General features: G+C 37.8%; 1 protein-coding gene across 1 annotated transcript in view; it reads right to left on the bottom strand.

Annotated features, from left to right (window-relative positions):
• Positions 1 to 1,850: 1,850 nt before the first annotated feature.
• Positions 1,851 to 19,071, bottom strand: part of LGR4 (leucine rich repeat containing G protein-coupled receptor 4) — a 106,006-nt gene continuing 88,785 nt past the window's right edge. Inside the window, exons 7-18 of the mRNA XM_027562793.1 lie at positions 18,460 to 18,528; positions 17,476 to 17,547; positions 17,252 to 17,323; positions 16,864 to 16,932; positions 13,859 to 13,930; positions 12,704 to 12,769; positions 11,447 to 11,518; positions 9,704 to 9,775; positions 9,326 to 9,451; positions 8,422 to 8,537; positions 8,064 to 8,147; positions 1,851 to 5,705 (exon numbers count right to left, since the gene is read on the bottom strand). Of these exons, the coding sequence (XP_027418594.1) occupies positions 4,429 to 5,705; positions 8,064 to 8,147; positions 8,422 to 8,537; positions 9,326 to 9,451; positions 9,704 to 9,775; positions 11,447 to 11,518; positions 12,704 to 12,769; positions 13,859 to 13,930; positions 16,864 to 16,932; positions 17,252 to 17,323; positions 17,476 to 17,547; positions 18,460 to 18,528 (2,167 nt within the window). The 3' untranslated portion in view covers positions 1,851 to 4,428. The remainder of the gene's footprint in view (positions 5,706 to 8,063; positions 8,148 to 8,421; positions 8,538 to 9,325; positions 9,452 to 9,703; positions 9,776 to 11,446; positions 11,519 to 12,703; positions 12,770 to 13,858; positions 13,931 to 16,863; positions 16,933 to 17,251; positions 17,324 to 17,475; positions 17,548 to 18,459; positions 18,529 to 19,071) is intronic.

The raw sequence follows: 19,071 nt of genomic DNA, 5'->3' as shown, positions 1-19,071 counted from the left end.
TCACCTAAATAAGCTGTTTGGCCTTTCCAAGTCCTTACTCATTCCTCTGTAAAATAGGGAAATTCTGTAATCTGTTTCCCAGTTATATCATCTTATTAATTCTCAAAACTTCTAGCGCAGAATCAGATAAGAGAAAATGGTAAATGGTAACTTGTGTCATATAAGCTCCAAAACTTTCCCACTATAACCTCTTACTATGGGAATCTAAAATGTTTTAAACAAATTATGCCCTTTCCTGGATGCCTCAGAATCATTGAATACATGACCAAGTATTGCATTATGTTGTAACAACTCTGGAACTGTGAGGCAGAGAGTCACTAGCTTTGGTGCTTGAACATCATCAAATCCTGTGGTCTCCTTTCTTACAGCACCTTTTCATTACTGGGACTGAGAAAGCATAATCAAGTTTGGTAGAATTATATAAAATGTATAAATAAGGTCAAAAGAAGGCCACTCCCTTAAGTTTCAGGATGTTGACTTAGTTACTTCTCTCCTTACTACTCATTTATTTATATATTTATTTTCACTTTCATGGTATATTGGGGATAATTTCTGCTTTTTTGATTGGCATTGTAATCTTGTGTAAGTGAAAAGAGAGACCTTTGCTTGAAAATCTGTTACAAAAGTAACCTTATTACCAGTGAGTGCTAAGGCAATATATACTAAAAAAATGTAGTCCTGGACATATTGAAACATTTTCAGATGAAACAAAATGTCTAGGATTTGCTTCAGTGTAATCCAGGGGGCAGAGGGATTCCAGAAGATGAGTGAATGGGATAAAGAAGAAATGACATATACCACGTGCTCTTGACAACTGCCAAAGTTGGATGATGGGTATGCGCAGTGAGGGCCAAGAGCGTAGGAAGAGGGGTAATTACAGTATTCTACTTTTAGTTATGGAAATTCCAAACATATACTGAAGTTTAAAACAAAAACAAACAAAAACAAAAAAATTAAGGGGAACTGGGTGCTGGTTTGGGCTCTAATTTGCTGTATGGGTCAGATATTCACTTAAATTTCCTTAGGCCTTCTATTTTCCCATCTGTAAAATGAGGGCTTGATAATTATGAATACTGAGTGAGTTCTAAGCACAACAGTCCCTCCTTATCCATGACAGTCCCAAACTCCCAGTGGATGCCTGAAACTGCAGATAGTACCAAACCCTACAAATACCATGTTTTTTCCTACACAGTTTCTTTTTTTTTTTTTACCTTTTTATTTTATATTGAGGTATAGCCAGTTAGCAATGCTGTGATAGTTTCAGGTGAGCAGCGAAGGGACTCAGCCATACATATACATGTATCCATTCTTCCTCAAACTCCCCTCCTATCCAGGCCGCCACATAATATGAAGCAGAGTTCCCTGTGCTATAGAGTAGGTCCTTATCCATTTTAAATATAGCAGTTTTATTTATCAATTAGGCCCAGTAAGAGAATATCCCAAATTACCAGCATCACTATTCTCATGCTTTGGGGACCATTACTTGAACACAAGTGCTGAGAGTCAGAGATGGCTAAGTGACTAACGGACAGCAAACGCTGGACAAGGGATGATTCGTTTCAGAATAGACGAGTGCAAGATTTCATCACACTACTCAGAAGGGCACACACTTTAAAACTTATGAGTTTATTTCTAGAATTTTCCACTTTAATTTTCCATTTTTGGACCATGGTGGACTACGGACCACTAAAACTATGGAAAGTGAAACCTCAGATAAGACAAGAAAGGGAGGCCTATTGCGTTTTGGCAATTGACTGTATCTGGGATATGCAATTTCTTTAAAAAAATCACGTTTTGGCAATTGACTGTATCTGGGATATGCAATTTCTTTAAAAAAAATCACATTTTGGCAATTGACTGTATCTGGGATATGCAACTTCTTTAAAAAAATCACGTTTTGGCAATTGACTGTATCTGGGATATGCAATTTCTTTAAAAAAATCACGTTTTGGCAATTGACTGTATCTGGGATATGCAATTTCTTTTAAAAAATCACGTTTTGGCAATTGACTGTATCTGGGATATGCAATTTCTTTAAAAAAATCATTTGTTTTTCATGAGTATTGTTCAGCCTTAAGATACAATAAAACCTTACTTCTAAATTTCAGCAAAGTGTTCTCCCAACATTTCTTCTAGAACTCTTAAAAATATTTTACTTCAATTCACTTAGTTTAACACCAAAACAAATTCATTAATATACCTAGTTATAAATTAAGGCAAAATAGATTGCGTTCCAGAAAGTTTAATGATTCAACACACTGCATACAGTATTTCCTATCATATGTATAACACATTTTACCACATATTTTCAGTACCTGCTATTCTATTGTTTAAATGAAGGCAATGAAAGTATTCAGTAACAAGACTTTTGAAGAAAAAACTTTTAGCTAGATTTTTTTTACCAAGTTATGATTTAATATTTATCAGATGTGTAAATATACAAACATGATGGCAATTTTAAAAACTTGTGAATAGTTGGCCTTACAAAATTACAACACACTGTAAATAAATCCCTCCCACGTTTTATACAAACTACATGATTTTGATATACAAAGATTCTGTTTTTATTACACTGACAATGTACAACCAAGAGTATTTACAATGCAAAAAGTATATAAACCAAAATTTAACATTCTGCTACTGGCAGCCACTATAGTTTAGGAGGTAGCTTTAATTAAACAAAATGAACAGAAGCCACGTTTCCCAACTTGTGTTCTAAAAATAATTTACATAAGATAAAAATTCATTATATGCACATTATATACAGTTTAATTATTAAACTGCAATCTAGCTTAATGTTTTTAGTATCTCATGAACAACTAATATGGCAGTGGATTTGCTATTGATTTAGCATACTGTTCAAAAAAATGTATTGAACATTTGTCACTTTAAGACTCCACATAATGACATGTCAAAAGTCCATAGATGACTATCAAGTACAATTTTTAATTTTTAAAGACACAGGCCTCAGCTTTATGCCTTTTTTTCCCTTAGTGACATATTTGTCTTGTCTCACAAGAACAGTTTCAGAGCTGTTGCACAGGCTCTTGTAAATCAAAGGAAGGGAAAATATATGGTAGCGTCCACGTAAGAGCATAGGTTCAGGAGAATCCAGCTCACCAAGAAATAAACGTAAGTGCTTTGTGTCATAATTACTCCCGATTTCTCCCACCTTAGTTGAAACCATTTGCCACAATTTACTTTCTGTACAATTCAAGCTACAGGTAGATCACATACCAACAGAATTGGAAAATACTGATAGAGCCAATGGTATTAGGAAGAGTTTTATCCATGAGAACATTATACTGCTGCTCCTACTGCTGCTAAGTCGCTTCAGTTGTGTCCGACTCTGTGCAACCCAATGGACAGCAGCCCTCCAGGCTTCCCCGTCCCTGGGATTTTCCAGGCAAGAACACTGGAGTGGGTTGCCATTTCAATGCATCAAAGTGAAAAGTGAAAGTGAAGTCGCTCAGTCATGTCCGACTCTTTGCGACCCCATGGACTGCAGCCTACCAGGCTCCTCTGTCCATGGGATTTTCCAGGCAAGAGTACTGGAGTGGGGTGCCATTGCCTTCTCCAGGGAGAACATTATACGGAGCCATCACCTCCCTCAGATACTTTTAAAATCCCCTGTTAGTAATTTAGCCAAATCTACTAAAATCACACAGCAATGAGCCCTTTACTTTGTCCTAATAGTATGATCACAAAGCACTGAAGAAAAAATTAGATTGAAACAAAGCAATGCATAATGACTGAAGACAAATGTGTTCAGTTATTCTTTTAAAATCTAACAGTTGTTAATATTGTTTTAAAAACATCTTCAGGTTTTAGATTTCAATCTCTTACACAAAATTGATGATTCTATTATGTCAGAGAGAGATTAGAAAACTGCAAGAATTTAGTGCCTACATCCACTCTCATGGTCCTGTCTGGGAAACGATTCCCCCCCACCTTTTTTTTTGGCCCTGCAGTAAGTTGTCCTGAGATTAATGATGAAACATTAGGTAAAATTAGCAAGCCTTTTTCTTCAATTATATAAAATCACCATTTAAAATATTCTTAAAAAATATTAACAGCTGTTCTCTATCTTGTGCTTAATTCAAAAACAGGTATACATTTGCTCCTTATGGATCAGAAAAACCCAACGTTATACTGCTACGATATACATAAAATCTTTTTCAAGTTAACTATTTGTTTCAAATAGACTACACATTGCTTGGACACTGCATTTTGTCATCAATCAATAGTTCAGGCACTTGTCCTTTGCAAAGGTCTGGTTGAAGAAATAACTGCCACCTTTCTCCTTCTTCTAAGTGACACCAGGCAGTGATCACTGAAGTGCTTCCCAGATGAGAGATCAGACTAGGGTTCATTCTTACAAACACTGTGATTTTGGTTGATGGGAGAAACAGTTACCAACACATGGATTCAGTCTTTAACTCTTGGGAGATTGTAAGCATAGCGCACCAAAGGGAATCCTCGACTCTGATAGAAGCAGGCTCTTCCGCAAGCCTGAACCTGGTCAGAACTGTCTGAGACAAAGGAATCTTCTTCATCAGCATAATCAGAGTGGGCAGACTGCGTGCCACAGTCGGACCAATAGCCGTCTGGCCTTTGGCAAGAACCCACTGTCAAGGCAGGACAGCTGTGTGATTTTATTAAGTGTTTGCAGGACACTGGCTTTGTCAACAGGAAGGCTTCGCAGCAGTCACACACAGTCAGGTTGCCCTGCAGATGTGAGTACATGCCGCAGTCATAGTAGAAATCCTGCTCCACACAACCAGCTTGGCTGCTGATGGAAACTGAGGCCGATCCGCTTTTCTTGGAAACATGGCGCTTCAGTAACTTCCAGTCTTCTTTAAACTTTGGGTTGAAGAAGACATAGAGGACTGGATTCAGGCAAGCAGGCAATGGGAAAAATATCAGAGTAACAGACTTCATTATTTCGGGACTGATTGAGACGGCGGTGATCAATGGCGCAAAAGAGAAAAATGCCACGGGGCAGAAAAAGATGCAGTTGGTGAAGATGAGCCAAGCCACATGCTTAATCATGCTAGAGTGTGAGCTCTCAGAAAGGTCTTCTTTTTCCAAGTTGCAGTAGAGTTTAGTGTAGATAATAGCCATTAATAAAAATGCTAGTGAGTTTAACAGCACTAAAGTTACGGTAAACCCTAACGATGGGGTTTCTCCGGTGGGAAATGGCAAGCATAGAGGGGATGCGGAATACTCCCCTCTATGGAAAAGGGGGAAAGAGCCTGCCACTGCGGCCCCCAGAAAAGCCAAAAGGGCAGCAATCCGGAACTGTCTGAGGTGATTGCTTTTCCCATTTTTCATCATATCCTTTGCAGATAAGCTTCTTTCGACGGCTGCTAACATTAGTAAAAATATGGCGCTTTCTGAGGAGAAAACGGCAAGAAACCCAGCTATTTTGCAGCCGCTGCCTATCTCCCACCAAATGCCAAATTCAGCAAATCGGCCCCAGGACACGGCATCCAGAAAAGTTAAGATTCCGGTATAAGCTCCCATGAATAAGTTAGACACAGAAATCAGGCCTATAAACAATTTGGAGGAAGGCACTGATGTACAAGATGCAAATGTTGTTAAAATGACAAGCAGGTTGAAAAACAATGCAACCAAGAAAATGAACCACACAGTAAGACGGATCATCCAACTTCCCAGCAAGTATTCGCAGGGCTTAAAAGCACCTAAAATGAAAGAGAGAAAAGACAGTTTATAAAAGACTATCTTCCATAAGATATGGCTTGAGAAACTAGTAATAGAATAATTAATCTACTACCAAAGTGAATTGACCCAGACTGAAAAGATTATCATTTCTTAGGCATCTAATCACTGGACTAGGCTATTTAAAAATTTATTTTAATATGTTATCTTAATATATATTTATTTTATTAACTACTTGGTAAAGTCATACAGTGATATTTAAAGGAAATTTTTCACTTTTTCTCATACTGAAGTTAATATGCATATCACAGTGACTGGTATGTGAAAGTTACTTCATATGCGGCTTAGAATCAGATACATTAGGGTTTGAGTTTAGGGTTTATAACTTGCTGCTTTTAAGAGGGCAGCTTAAATCTCTATAAATTTCATTTTCCCACATGTGGATAATAACACCTATTTCATAGCATTGTGTAGCTTAAGTAAAATTACACACACAAGGTACTTAACCAGGCTATTGGGTACATGGTTGGACTTCAAAAAATGTTAGGTCCTTATCTTCTTTCTTCCCAGTTCCTAATATACTCTATACTAATTATATATGATACATATATGTAACATATTTTATACACACTTCTTACAGCCTTCAAAAGCAATCTGATGAAGCAGGCTAAGATAAATATAATTATCCCCATTTTTCATGCAGAGACTTCAAAGTGTTTGGTAGACCTGATAGAGGTCTTTGAACAAATAGTACAGTGAGAGCTAAATTACACTGATGTTAACAAATCATGTAAAACTATATCCAATAACACCCTGCATCACTTAAACTAGAACTGCAAGAACTAATTTAGTAGCTGAGTTGCATGTTCTAGCAACTGACTTTGGCATGCTAGTTATGTCCCAAATGACAACTGTTTTATTTAAAGGTTAGTAAAGAAAAAGAAAATGTTGTCTGCAGAGCACAAGAAAATGTGTTTGCTACATCCTATAAAGCATCTTTATCACTGAGATAGTCACAGACCTAACATGCCTGAGCTGCACTATTTATATCGATTTGACTGAAGAACTTATAAAAAAATTTTTTTTTCTAGTTAATTTTTTTATTCCCCCCTCAGGGAAGTGTGAAGAGGAAGCTTTTGCCTTTATCTCTGAATCTGAACTCATCCTTCTACAAGGAACAAGGAGTAGCTCACATGACCCGGGAGAATAGGACACCCTTTGGAAAGTGTTTGACTAGTGGGTGGAATTACTTTCCCTCAAAGGCCTGGGAAGTCGGCTCCACTCCTCTGTCTTGGAAACCTGCTGCCTCCTCCGGTTTTAAAAGAAGGTTCCTGCTCTCTTCACTTCCTGCTACTGTGTCACCACATGGCTGTCTCTGTGTTACTACATCGGAGTGGAGTTGGGGAAATAGGTTTGCCATTCACTCCTATTGCCACCTGGGGAGATGAGCTCAGACCAACTTTCCTCCTGGCTGACCCCCAAAATTTAAACTCTGAAAGAAAGAAATGGAATCTCTGCATGTTCATGTCTAGACCCCCCTTTAATAAAGACTTTCCCTTCCTTAAGTCCAATGCAAAAACCCCAGCAAACAAGTGAGTGAACTACAGCCCTTGACTTCTAACAATCAATACCTTTTATAGATTTTATAAATGATTCTGGTCAACCCCATTCACTCACCTGATTGCTATAAACTTATTCTCTATACCAGGAACTGTGCTAAGTATTAAAAGAACACATACACAGCCTCTGAAGAAGCTCACCAATTCAGTAGTAATCATTAAAGAATTTATAATACTTATGATTCTGAGTTATAAAATTAATGTTCCAAACATCCAGTGTGATTAAATAGGAATCTACTTCATAGCACACAACTTAGCCATCTAAATTTATTTTAACAGTAAAATTATAAATCCATCTCCTCTGATAGATTAGACAGAATATCACAGTCACGACCTAATACTGAATTGTGGTGTCAGTTTAGTAACTCTCCCAAGTCTACTAAAGTTCAGTGAAGTAAAATAGAAAAGTAGGCAAGGTTGCATTTAAAAAATAAAAGGATAACACTGAAAGTCCTTATAGACCAGTAACTTCTGGAACTATCCCAGGGTTAAAGTTGCATGAAGAAAGTACCTCTCCATCCTTAATGTGTGTAACCCCCATCTGGGGAGCTTGTTAACACGAAGATTGAGTCATGGGTCTGGCCCGAGATTCTGCAAGAGATGCCTAAGCTCCTGGTATACAGACCACAGGTGAATCAGGTCTTATGAAATCATCTAGTCCTACTTCTGTTACAGAAATCACATTTATCCCCGGAAGTTTTAGATACATTTGCCTAATGTTCTTTTAAAGCAAGAAACTGCAGCCAAATGTACTGTGCTTACCTGTCGAAGGTGTGCAGTGTATAATGATTTGACTGTGTTCCTCATTTTCAGCACTGCTGGTGACACCTGCCACATCACTGAGACCTGAACATATAATACAAACTGTTCAATTCAAGCTTCAAGCTTCAGGCAGATTAAAAGATTACAACACTTTTCCGGCAGTGTTTTCTCTTGTACATGATATAAGTTCAGTGTGCACCACACTTAATAACATATTAAAGATGTCAGGAACACAGTACACAAAAGCCACAGATTTTTCTCCACAGATTTCATATTGATCCTTCACAAACTGATTACAATAACACAGACTTTGATTAATGCTGTAGAGTGCTCTGTTTTTAAAAGTTCATGCACTTGCCTTTATCCTTTGACCCACTGTGGTCTTGCAGGCTGTTATCTTCTGTGTTTGAATGTGTATAAGAGTCACAACCCCAAAATGCACAGCACTGATAAGCATATGGTACAGATAAAGACCTGGAAAAAAATGGCAAAATCTATGCTGAAATACCAACTTCACAGACATGCTTTTGTTTTGTGAAAGGTAAATACTTTAAACTGGTCCTTATCCTCCCTGGACTTAGTTTCCTCATTTGTTGAAAACAAAAGGCTCTAATATCAGGGGACACCATGAGTTTCTCCAGTTAGCTAAGGTATGCTTTGAAAAACTGAATTTGAATCAAGCCATCTCTAAAGCTTAACAGCAATACTGCAATTTAAAGAAAAATCTTATCAGACTCCTTTATAAATGAATTAACCACACCCAATGTATCATATGAAACTGGTAGTTTCATTTAAAATTATGCTCCAGTTCGTTTGTGACTTTACCCCATTAAATGAATTCACATTCTCATATAAGTATAATGAAAATATTTATTCTCTTCTCCCACGATAATATTCCCAAGCCCTCTCTCTACTATGTCTAATGAGGTCTCTGCTCTAACTCTGTCTCTATGAAGTATTTCACATTGTATCAGTTTTCTATAGGCTCACAAGTGGCTTCTGCTATCTTGTTGCAGATGATAAATCCCCTTATACCTAAAACCATTCTGATGAAGGGCTATATTATCTCTTTGACAGCATCACAGGCTGCAGTTCATGTTCTCAACAACAATGGAATAGTGCTCTATTTTTTTTCCAAATTTGTGAGGATTGAGGTTGAAAATCTGGGAACCACAGCAAAAAAAAAAAAAAAAAAGAAAAAAACCCAGGATACTCTATAATCTGAAGGCCTACCAAAACTTCCACAAAAAAGAAAAACACACCTGAGATTAACAAAGTCTTTTGCTGCTAAGGCTTCTTTCAGCTTGAAGTTGCCCACAAGTTTCAGTTGATTTAGCCCATTTAGGCCTTCCGTTGGAAATGAAGTTAATTCATTGAAACTTACATCTCTAAAAGGTGAATAAGACTTCAAATTAACTCCTAAAACACAAGTCTGTACATGTATTAACATCATAAATACTAGAGCTTTAAGAAGAAGTTTAGGTGAGGAAAAACCATTTCAGAAGCTGTCACTACATCATAGCAGATTAGCATTTATACAAAGGAGCACTCAACAGAAAAACGATTTGGGTAGGCAATGCTAAAACACAAGTTTCTGTAGACTATTCACTACTTTCATGATATCGTTGCAAGAAACTTACAAGTTCGTTATTGACCCAAGCTTGGCAAAAGCTCTGTCATCAATTTCATGGATCAGGTTTCTACTAAGATCTCTGCAATTATAAAAATAAATTGTTAACTCCTTTCAAATAAACTCAAAATGCAATTACTTTGACTACACTTTAGGATCTGCTGCAGTCATAATAACCCTGATAAAATAACAAAGATCTTTAATCCTGCTCAACAACATTTTTAATATTTATGTTGAAGGCCTCCCCTTCACAACGATCTATTTCTTGGAATGTGTTCCAGGGAGGAGTAATTTCAGTTGGCATCTGTTTCAAAACAGTTGTGAATTTTCTCCTCCTTATCATTCTGGTACCAGTTCAAAAATACGAATGATATGATATAGCTTCTGGTACTATTAACTAGGTGAGGCAAAGCACAGCTCCTGACAAAGCTGAAAATAAAAACAGGCTTAGTGTTGTTTGCATTCTCAAAGGTTAGCGATAAGGCCCTTCGGGAAGACAAAGAATCAATACGCAAACAAGAGCATTCCAGAAGGGCTTCAGATATCATTTTTCCCCCAAGCAGGAAAAAAAATCCATATCAACACCAGAGCCACATACTACATTCAGGAACACACCCTGTGGAATTCTGATATTACAGAATTAATAGAACAGAGAAATAATCTGCAGTCACACTTACAGGGAGCCTTAATGGAAATTTAAAGATAGGATAAATTCATTCCATGACACATCTCCTGGATAACAGGAAAATTCGACAGACTTGGTTCCAAATCATGGCAAAGCAGGGTAGCTTTGCATTGTTGTCACTTATCGGTGCTCTGGAAGTGACTGCATCTGGGAGTCAGTCCCTTTCCCTATGACTGCCCGGACCCACAGGAAGCCTATCTGCCTCAAGGCAAGATCCAGAAACCCAACAACCAATAAAGTATTTTTCTAGTAGAACACGTGTGATTTCTTAATGGGGATCTACCAGAAAGCATGATATATTAGTATCTGTAATTTCAATTCACTGTCAATGTTTCCAAGTTTTTTCTATATTAAGAAAAAGTTTCCTAATTAAGTGTATTGTGTCTTCTGCATTGCATGAAGGCACTGACATGGTTTGTCTTCGTCATCTCTATATTCCCAAGAGCTTAATAGAGTACGAGGCACAAAGATGTCCTCCAATACAAATCACTTTTTAAATGAGTGTGTCTGCTGCATATTAGCTGTGTTTGTCATGATAGACACCAGTACAGGGGTCAGCAAACCTCTTCTGTAGAACACCAGATAGTAAATATTCTTCACCTCTGGGGGTCACATGGTCTCTACTGCAACTATTTGACTATGCCATAGCATGGTGAAAACAGCTTTAGACAATACTTAACCAAAGGGCATGGCTGTGTTCTAATAAAACTTAGTGGACAGAAACAGTAAGCAGGTTGACTGTAACCACAGGCTATAGTGTGCCCACCCACCGCCTAAAGAGCTGGCAAACTCCATTACTATGACCGGAAAATACACAAGGAGCATTCCTCAAGCTACACACATATTCTTTTGACTCACAAATTTCATCAATTAGCTAAGGTTAAAAAAAAAAAAAAAAACAACACACTGAAAAGAAATTAAAGTACCACATGGTAAAGTTTGAAAAATAGTATTTATGCATAATAAATCATATTTAAGTATATTTACTAACATGGGAATTGTAATGATATATTAATGTACAGCTTGACAACAATTTTATTTGCCTCTGATAATCACAGAGGAACTTACAGAATCTTTAGGGATGTCAGGCCTTGAAAAGTATCTTCCTTTATTTGGTGGATCTGATTTCGCTGCAAAGAACTAAAAAAAGAATAAGATGAAAGGTAAAAAAAGAAAGAGAGATAAACAAGAGAATTTCTATTTTGAAAAATAACATTTCTTAATTAACTTTTTCGAAGTTTAAATATTCATTCACAAGTAACACTAGTTGATCTTGTTGAAAGTAAAGAGAACTGTTGTTGCCTCATCTGAAGGATGAAAGGACTAGACTAATTGGTATTACGCCCAAAATGAAGCTAACAGTTAAGACACACTACCTAAATTCCTCACCAACCCCACTCAGGAGTGAGAGCAGAAAAACAACACAGTGAGGAAGGACCCAAGACACTATCAGGCTTTCAAAAGATACGGAATAACACTAGTTGCATATGACAAGTGAAAGAAGACAATCTAGAAAAGCTATGTACTGTGATTCCAACTAAATGACATTTTGGAAAAGCCAAAATGATGGAGACAAGGAAAAAAAACAGTAGTTTCCAAATCTTAGGGTGGTGAAATGACTCTGTATAATACTATCATAATTAACACATGTCATTATACATTTGTCCAAATCCGCAGAATGTTCAATACCAATTAACCCTAATTAAACTATGTATTCAGGGTGATAAGGATGTGTCAGCGTTGGTTCATAAATTATAACAGAATCCTATTCTGGTGGGGAATGTTGACTCGGGGTAGGCTATGTACAGATGAAGGCGGGGAATACAGGAAATCTCTGAACCTTTTGTTCAATACTGTTGTGAATTTAAAGCTCAAAAAAATAAAGTCTATTAGGAAAAGAAAAAGAAAAAAAAAAGGACCCAAGACAATATAACCATGTCAAGTACTGCAGAAAGGTCAGAGGAAGGAGGAGATGTTCTAAAACATGGGAGTATTAGTTCCTCCCTTTCTTGACCCCTCAGTCAACTCCCACCAGAGCTGTATTATATAGCTACACAGTGGACATCCACACCTGGACCAGTCTTTGGTTGGTTGGTTCTTCCTACTGCCCTCCTCCCGTACAGTCTCACAGACTGCCTGACAGATGGGTGCCCAGCAAGTGCTAGTCACATGAACACACCTTGTGCCACTGAACATTTATTCACAGGAATACCTGATTCATGCATTTCTAAGACCTTAATATGAAAGCCATTTATTTACAATAGGAAAGGCTTAATGAGTTAACAGTAGACCATAGCAAAAAAAGTAAGTCAAAAACCAACTTACATTTCTTCCAGAGCATGGCAACCATTAAAGCTTGGAAGGTCTTTTATACTGTTGTAAGACAAGTCCCTTCAAACAATGCAAATGGAAAATGATCGATTAATTTTATGTCATCAGAATACTATGTTAAGACAGCTGTACTCAGAAGCATCAAAAACAATGCTAAGATCTGTTATAAAGAGATATGGCTGAACAAGAAAAGAAACTTTGTTTTCCTTACACTTGAAAGCTTTCCAGAGTACCTTAGAGATAGAACAAGCTTAAAATGGGCAAACTTTGAGTCCATAATATTGAGTATAGACAATATAAAATATTTTAAAACATTAAGAATATAAAATAAATATGAAAAATATAGTACAGGAAATACACAAAAATTAATTATGTTCACTTGGTAGAGATATGGATTTTTTTAGTTTATAATTTTATAATATTGTTCTACCATAAATAATGCCCATGTTATTTAATTAAAAAGCTAGACGAGGAGTGGTGTGTGCACTCATATTTTAAAAAATACTTATATTAAATAAAAAATGGGGACTGGTTAGCTCTGTTAATCCCACTGCAGTTTTCCCTCAATGATATCATTGTGCTTGATACTCCATGACACCATTTAATTCTTGCTTGCTTGATCAGTCACTTATTTTGTTAGTATCTCTCACCACTGAACACTTATTAACAACTTAGTAACTTAACTGTTTTTGTGACCTTTTTTCATGTTTTATTTACTTTTAATTTTCAGGGCAGCTTCGAGATTTTGGAAAGCTCCAATGCTTAGTTGGTTTCTGATCCAAGAAAGATTTGGGCTCTTACTTAGGTCATGGTGAAAGAGCAGCATACACAGAGGTAACTACCCTGGGGCAACTAGAATAAGGATGAGGGGTCAGGATAAAAGAAAAGAAAGAGCCCGGTATGTTTTCACTTTATTCAAAGCAGAGTCACAAGATGGGAGTCACATACACATAACTGTAGAACAAAATTCAAATAAACTTTACCTACCCAGGGGGATACCAGAACACCTGCTCATTTCCATGAAGGGAACGAATAAGAAATAATTACACCATAGTGTCACCAAATGAAAACAGTTTATTAAAAATAAAACTCAACCTATGTGAAATACATAAAAGAAAAGCAGGAGACGGGGAGAGGAATCCAACTTACAAAGTCCTAAGCCTCTTCTGTTCCTGGCACAAATTATTGGATATGCTGCTTATCTTCGTACCTGTCAAGGTCCTGTGGGAAAACATTGTCTAAGAAATGATTCAAGTTGAGATGGTAAACAAAATGCTGTTCTCACAGAGAAAAGTACACATTCACATATTTGCATATGGACTAGAGTCCATGTATCCCACCGCCTCAGTTCAGTTCAGTTCAGTCGCTCAGTCGTGTCCGACTCTTTGCGACCCCATGAATCGCAGCACGCCAGGCCTCCCTGTCCATCACCAACTCCCAGAGTTCACCCAGACTCATGTCCATGGAGTCAGTGATACCATCCAGCCATCTCATCCTCTGACTACTCCCTAAAGTGGGGAGAGGAATGAACCCTCTAATGCAGAGAAGTTTTGTGATAAGATGTTCATAGTGTCCAGAGGATAAGCTTGAGTTCTCATGTGGACCAACAGGAAAAAAAACGAATCCATAGTTACAGCTGACCATGGTCACCTGCAAGACTGTCACCCCCTCACACCCAAAATATGTGAAACCAAGTTATTATCCTGCCCCCCAAATCTTGATTCTGTCTACTATTTCAATCAACCTGATTCAATATTCTGAAATTTTCCTTTAATCCCTGTATGATCAGGCCCTTCAAAATGGCTGCTCTCTGTACAATCCCAGCCCAACCAGTACCTGCTTCACCTACATGCTACTCACATAACTGGCCTTCCTACATACTTGCCCCAGGCCTGGGACAGTGAAGGGCGTGCCCCTCTGCTGGTTTCCCTGGTAACTGATGAGCCAACCTGATGTCTATTCCTGTCAATATAACTGGTAATCTCCCCTTCCCCTCCACCACCCTGGGGAGCAAAAACTGCACCATGTCCTGTCAGCTGGGTGCTGGTGGGGTGTTGCTCCAGGATCCTGCTTCAGACATGTAAGCTCCCCCATTCATTAAACCACTGATGTCTCTATTGCTGACTCTGGGCTCTTTCTTCAGTCTTGAAGCTGGGCAAGTGCAGGCCCTAAAGACCTGTGGGGTGCAGCCCAGTAATCCATCTTCCCTTTCTATGTCCCCATCTGCACTCAACCATCAATTTCTATTCTTTCTTCTGTAGATCTCAGCATCTGACCCTCTTCATTTTTACTGCTACTACGCAGATCAACGGTGAAATGATGCACACAGGGACGGAGGAATCTCAGGCCACACAGAGGAATTCCAGGGATGGATTGAAGACACAGAACTCTCATAGTCAAATATGCTCACTTAGCGAAGTGGAGTATTCCCATGGCCTCCTTACCATTCTAGCTCTAGTATTCTCTTCTTACCCTCTTCACACCACCTCATCCAACGTTTTTAACATCTCCAAACTGCCATGAGAGTTGAATTTAAATTCCTTAGCTCAATGCTTCCTGACTTCTTTTCTTACATCTTGGCACACATGAAAATTGTAACCTATGCAGCACACTTGTGGTCCTTGTGGCAGAGACCCTAGCCACGTCAGACCCCACGTGGCTTCTGGAGGGCTGAGGTCATCAAGATCTTATATGCACCTGCAACCTATTCACAGGCCACCCATTGAGAAGCTCTGCCATAACCAAATGTTCAATGTTCAAGGTTTGTCATTTTAAAATTACAAGCCCAACAGTTTTCCAAATTTCTCCATATCATTCCCCATACTATTATAAACAAGTCTAGCTATATTTGATCATCTGTATGTCATACTTAGGCTTGCTAGATGGCTCAATAGTAGAGAATCTGCCTGACAATGCAGGAGATAAAGGAGATGCGGGTTCAGTCCCTGGGTGGGGAAGATCCCCTGGAAAAGGAAATGGCAACCCACTCCAGTATTCTTGCCCAAGAAATCCCATGGACAGAGGAGCCTGGTGGACTATAGTCCATGGAGTTACAAAAGAGTTGGACACAACTTAGCAACTGGGCAGGCTATCAGTTCAGTTCAGTCACTCAGTCATGTCCAGCTCTTTATGACCCCATGGACGGCAGCACGCCAGACTTTCCTGTCCATCACTAACTTCCAGAGCTTGTTCAAACTCATGTCCATCAAGTCAGTGATGCCACCCAACCATCTCATCCTCTGTCATCCCCTCCTCCTCCCACCTTCATTCTTTCCCAGCATCAGGGTCTTTCCCAATGAGTCAGTTCTTCGCATAAGGTAGCCAAAGTATTGGAGTTTCAGCTTTAGCATCAGTCCTTCCAATGAATATTCAGGACTTCCTTTAGGATTGACTGGTTTAATCTCCTTGCAGTCCAAGAGACTCTCAAGAGTCTTCTCCAACATCACAGTTCAAAAGCATCAATTCTTCAGCACTCATTTTCTTTATAGTCCAGCTCTCGCATCCATACATGACTACTGGAAAAACCATAGCTTTGGCTAGATGGACCTTTGTTGGCAAAGTAATGTCTCTGCTTTTTAATATGCTGTCTAGGTTGGTCATAGCTTTTCTTTCAAGGAGCAAGCATCTTTTAATTTCATGGATGCAGTCACCATCTGCCGTGATTTTGGAGCCCCCAAAAATAAAGTCTCTCACTGTTTCCATTGCTTCCCCATATATTTACCAAGTGATGGCATGCATGCCAAGTAATTTTCAGTATTCCCCATTTCACTAAGGCTTGCTTTTCTAAATAAAAGACCCAGCTCAGTGAAATCTAATTTTGAAACACTTCACCTCTTCCATAAAACCTCTTCTGATAGCTTACATGGACTACTCCAATTCTGAACTCCTAAAGCACTGCTTCTAATCTGGTGCTTACTTACTGCCTTATATTTTCAGAGACTTTTTCAGATTCTACCTCCACATACTAGGCTATACTCTACCTGAGCTGACTGATTCCAAACCCAATACCATCCATCTCTACGCATGATATTCACAAAGCAAGGATGTAGGAATCAACATTAACTCATTAGTATCACCAAAAAGCACTGGCAACCTACTAGCAGGCCAGTGTACTGTTATCCTTACACACCCTCACTTCAAAGAGCCACACTTACAAACTCTCCAGACGGACAGTTCCAGTCAGATTGGGGAACCGCTGCACCATGCTTGCACCACGAATGACTCTTTAAGAAATTGTGAGAGAAAAAGTAATTTAAAATAATGAATTTTCATAGATAATATTTTAAACTTATTTTTGAACCAGCTTAAAATTATAATACCACTATACCTAAAAAGATTAGTTTCTGAAAATGTGATCATTTTGACCAGTGTTCATGAATAAATAAGAACCACTGTAAATTTTTGAAAATGTCTTTTGGACTTCCACCAAAGGAAAAGAAAATAAAAGATACTGTTTTCTGGAGTTACACTAATAAATTCTAGTTTTCCATTAAAGCAATGGTATAAATATTCAGGTTGTTTTAAAATTTCTATAATACTTACAAGGAATGCAGTTCAGACAAATTGTGAAATGCTGAGTTCCCCACAAAAGAGAGAGGATTATCATACAAATGTCTGTAAAAATAGCCAAAAAAACAGAGTTTCCATGTGTTCACAAAGTTAATATATCTAACAGCCTGAATTTTCATTCTTCATCCAGATGTTTGGCCTTGTACAGACACTGCTTTACATGATTACATACTAAAAGAAAATTTCAAACTACTTACATAGTTTTTAAGAGTGGATTACCATCAAATGCTCCATCAGGGATAACAGAAATAGAATTACTATGAAATAACCTACAAAGATAGAAGACAAATATTTTGAAATGCTTATTCTCTTGTGAAATAAGTTAAAACCCAAATATCTACTACTATTCAGTAGTATATAAAATATAACTGATAACAACTACATAAAAATTTCAACAATGTGATGAAACCAAATTTTTAATTCCAGATCATCTTTTTCAGGACCATACCTAATTCTCTCTAAACCCACTGGTTGGCAGGGTCCTTTATTAGTTGGCAGGTCCTTTATATACTTTTAGCTTGCTTCATCCTCAAAGAACTTTAGACTGCAAGAATCTTAGGTACTCTAACCTCAAAATCCCTCTCATCATTGCCTCCATTGAGTTCTTAAGCAACGCATCTCGGAATATTAGCCATCAACTCATGACACACAATCTCAATTACATCATGTGCATTCTTATCTCTGACCTTGACAAATCCAACATCTAAAATGCCCCCTCATCTCTCGTTTATCTGAACATTTCCATTCTTTCAAGTCCAGTCAAATTCCTTCTCTTTGGTGATGTCTTTTCCAATGACCCCAAGCCTCAGTGAGGTCTTTTTCTGGAGTGATTTATTGATCCTATTCATTCAGCACTTATTTCCACCTAGAGACTACTCTTTGTCTGTCTTACATAGTCAGCCTCCCCAATGGGACTAAGACCACAGCTCCTACAAAGCAGAGACTATACATTATGACTTGTTTCACTAGAATCCAGACTTACACAGTAATCTATGCTCAAAACTGTCCAGGTTAGCTGACATAATCCAGGCTGTATCATCATGTGTGTGTGTATGTGTGTGTGTGTGTGTGTGTATTATGGAACATGCAATGGAACAATGATGTTGTAAAATCTCACTGGTGTAACATTAAATTGTGAGTTCTAGGGTATTAAGGCATAGAGAGAGGAAAGCAATACTCACAGCTCTTTTAGGCTGGGGAGAGCTTTAATAGCCTGAGGAAATTCCCCCAAATTATTATAGTTCAAGTCCCTAGAAAAAATTGGGAAAATATGTAAGAACACTGAAGAGGGGTCACAATTTATAATATTGAATACAAAAAGAATCTTAATTCTTCATTTTTAAACATTTTTTTACAACTTTATTTCACTGAATTTACCATAAAAATATTAGGATTTTACTGTCTTTTTTAATTTTTTAAACTTATTTTTAATTGAAGGATAATGATGCTTTAAGTCAACAACTTTAAAAGTTCAAAGAATTCTCAGAATCACGTATTACTGGTGCATTAAATAAACAAATCACCTGAATGGCAGTTTTCCATAAAATAGAATGTATTGACTATCCATTTATACATGACAATAGCCTGAAACTGAGGTTTCTATTTGAGGTTTAGAGTGAAATTCTGGTATGAGGGTAGCTGACCTCAGCCCTACTATCAGCAGGATAAGAAGGACTCAGATGGGTTCATACAACTACAGTCCTCAAGTAAGTTAAAAATTGTTGAAAAAGCTGCATTAATTAGGAGAGAGAAAAGCCATAGTGATCTGTACTTTTAAAAAATCTTAATTCTGA

This window comes from Bos indicus x Bos taurus, chromosome 15 (genome assembly GCF_003369695.1).
Source record: "Bos indicus x Bos taurus breed Angus x Brahman F1 hybrid chromosome 15, Bos_hybrid_MaternalHap_v2.0, whole genome shotgun sequence".
NCBI lineage: Eukaryota > Metazoa > Chordata > Mammalia > Artiodactyla > Bovidae > Bos > Bos indicus x Bos taurus.
This window is presented reverse-complemented; position numbering and strand designations above follow the sequence as displayed.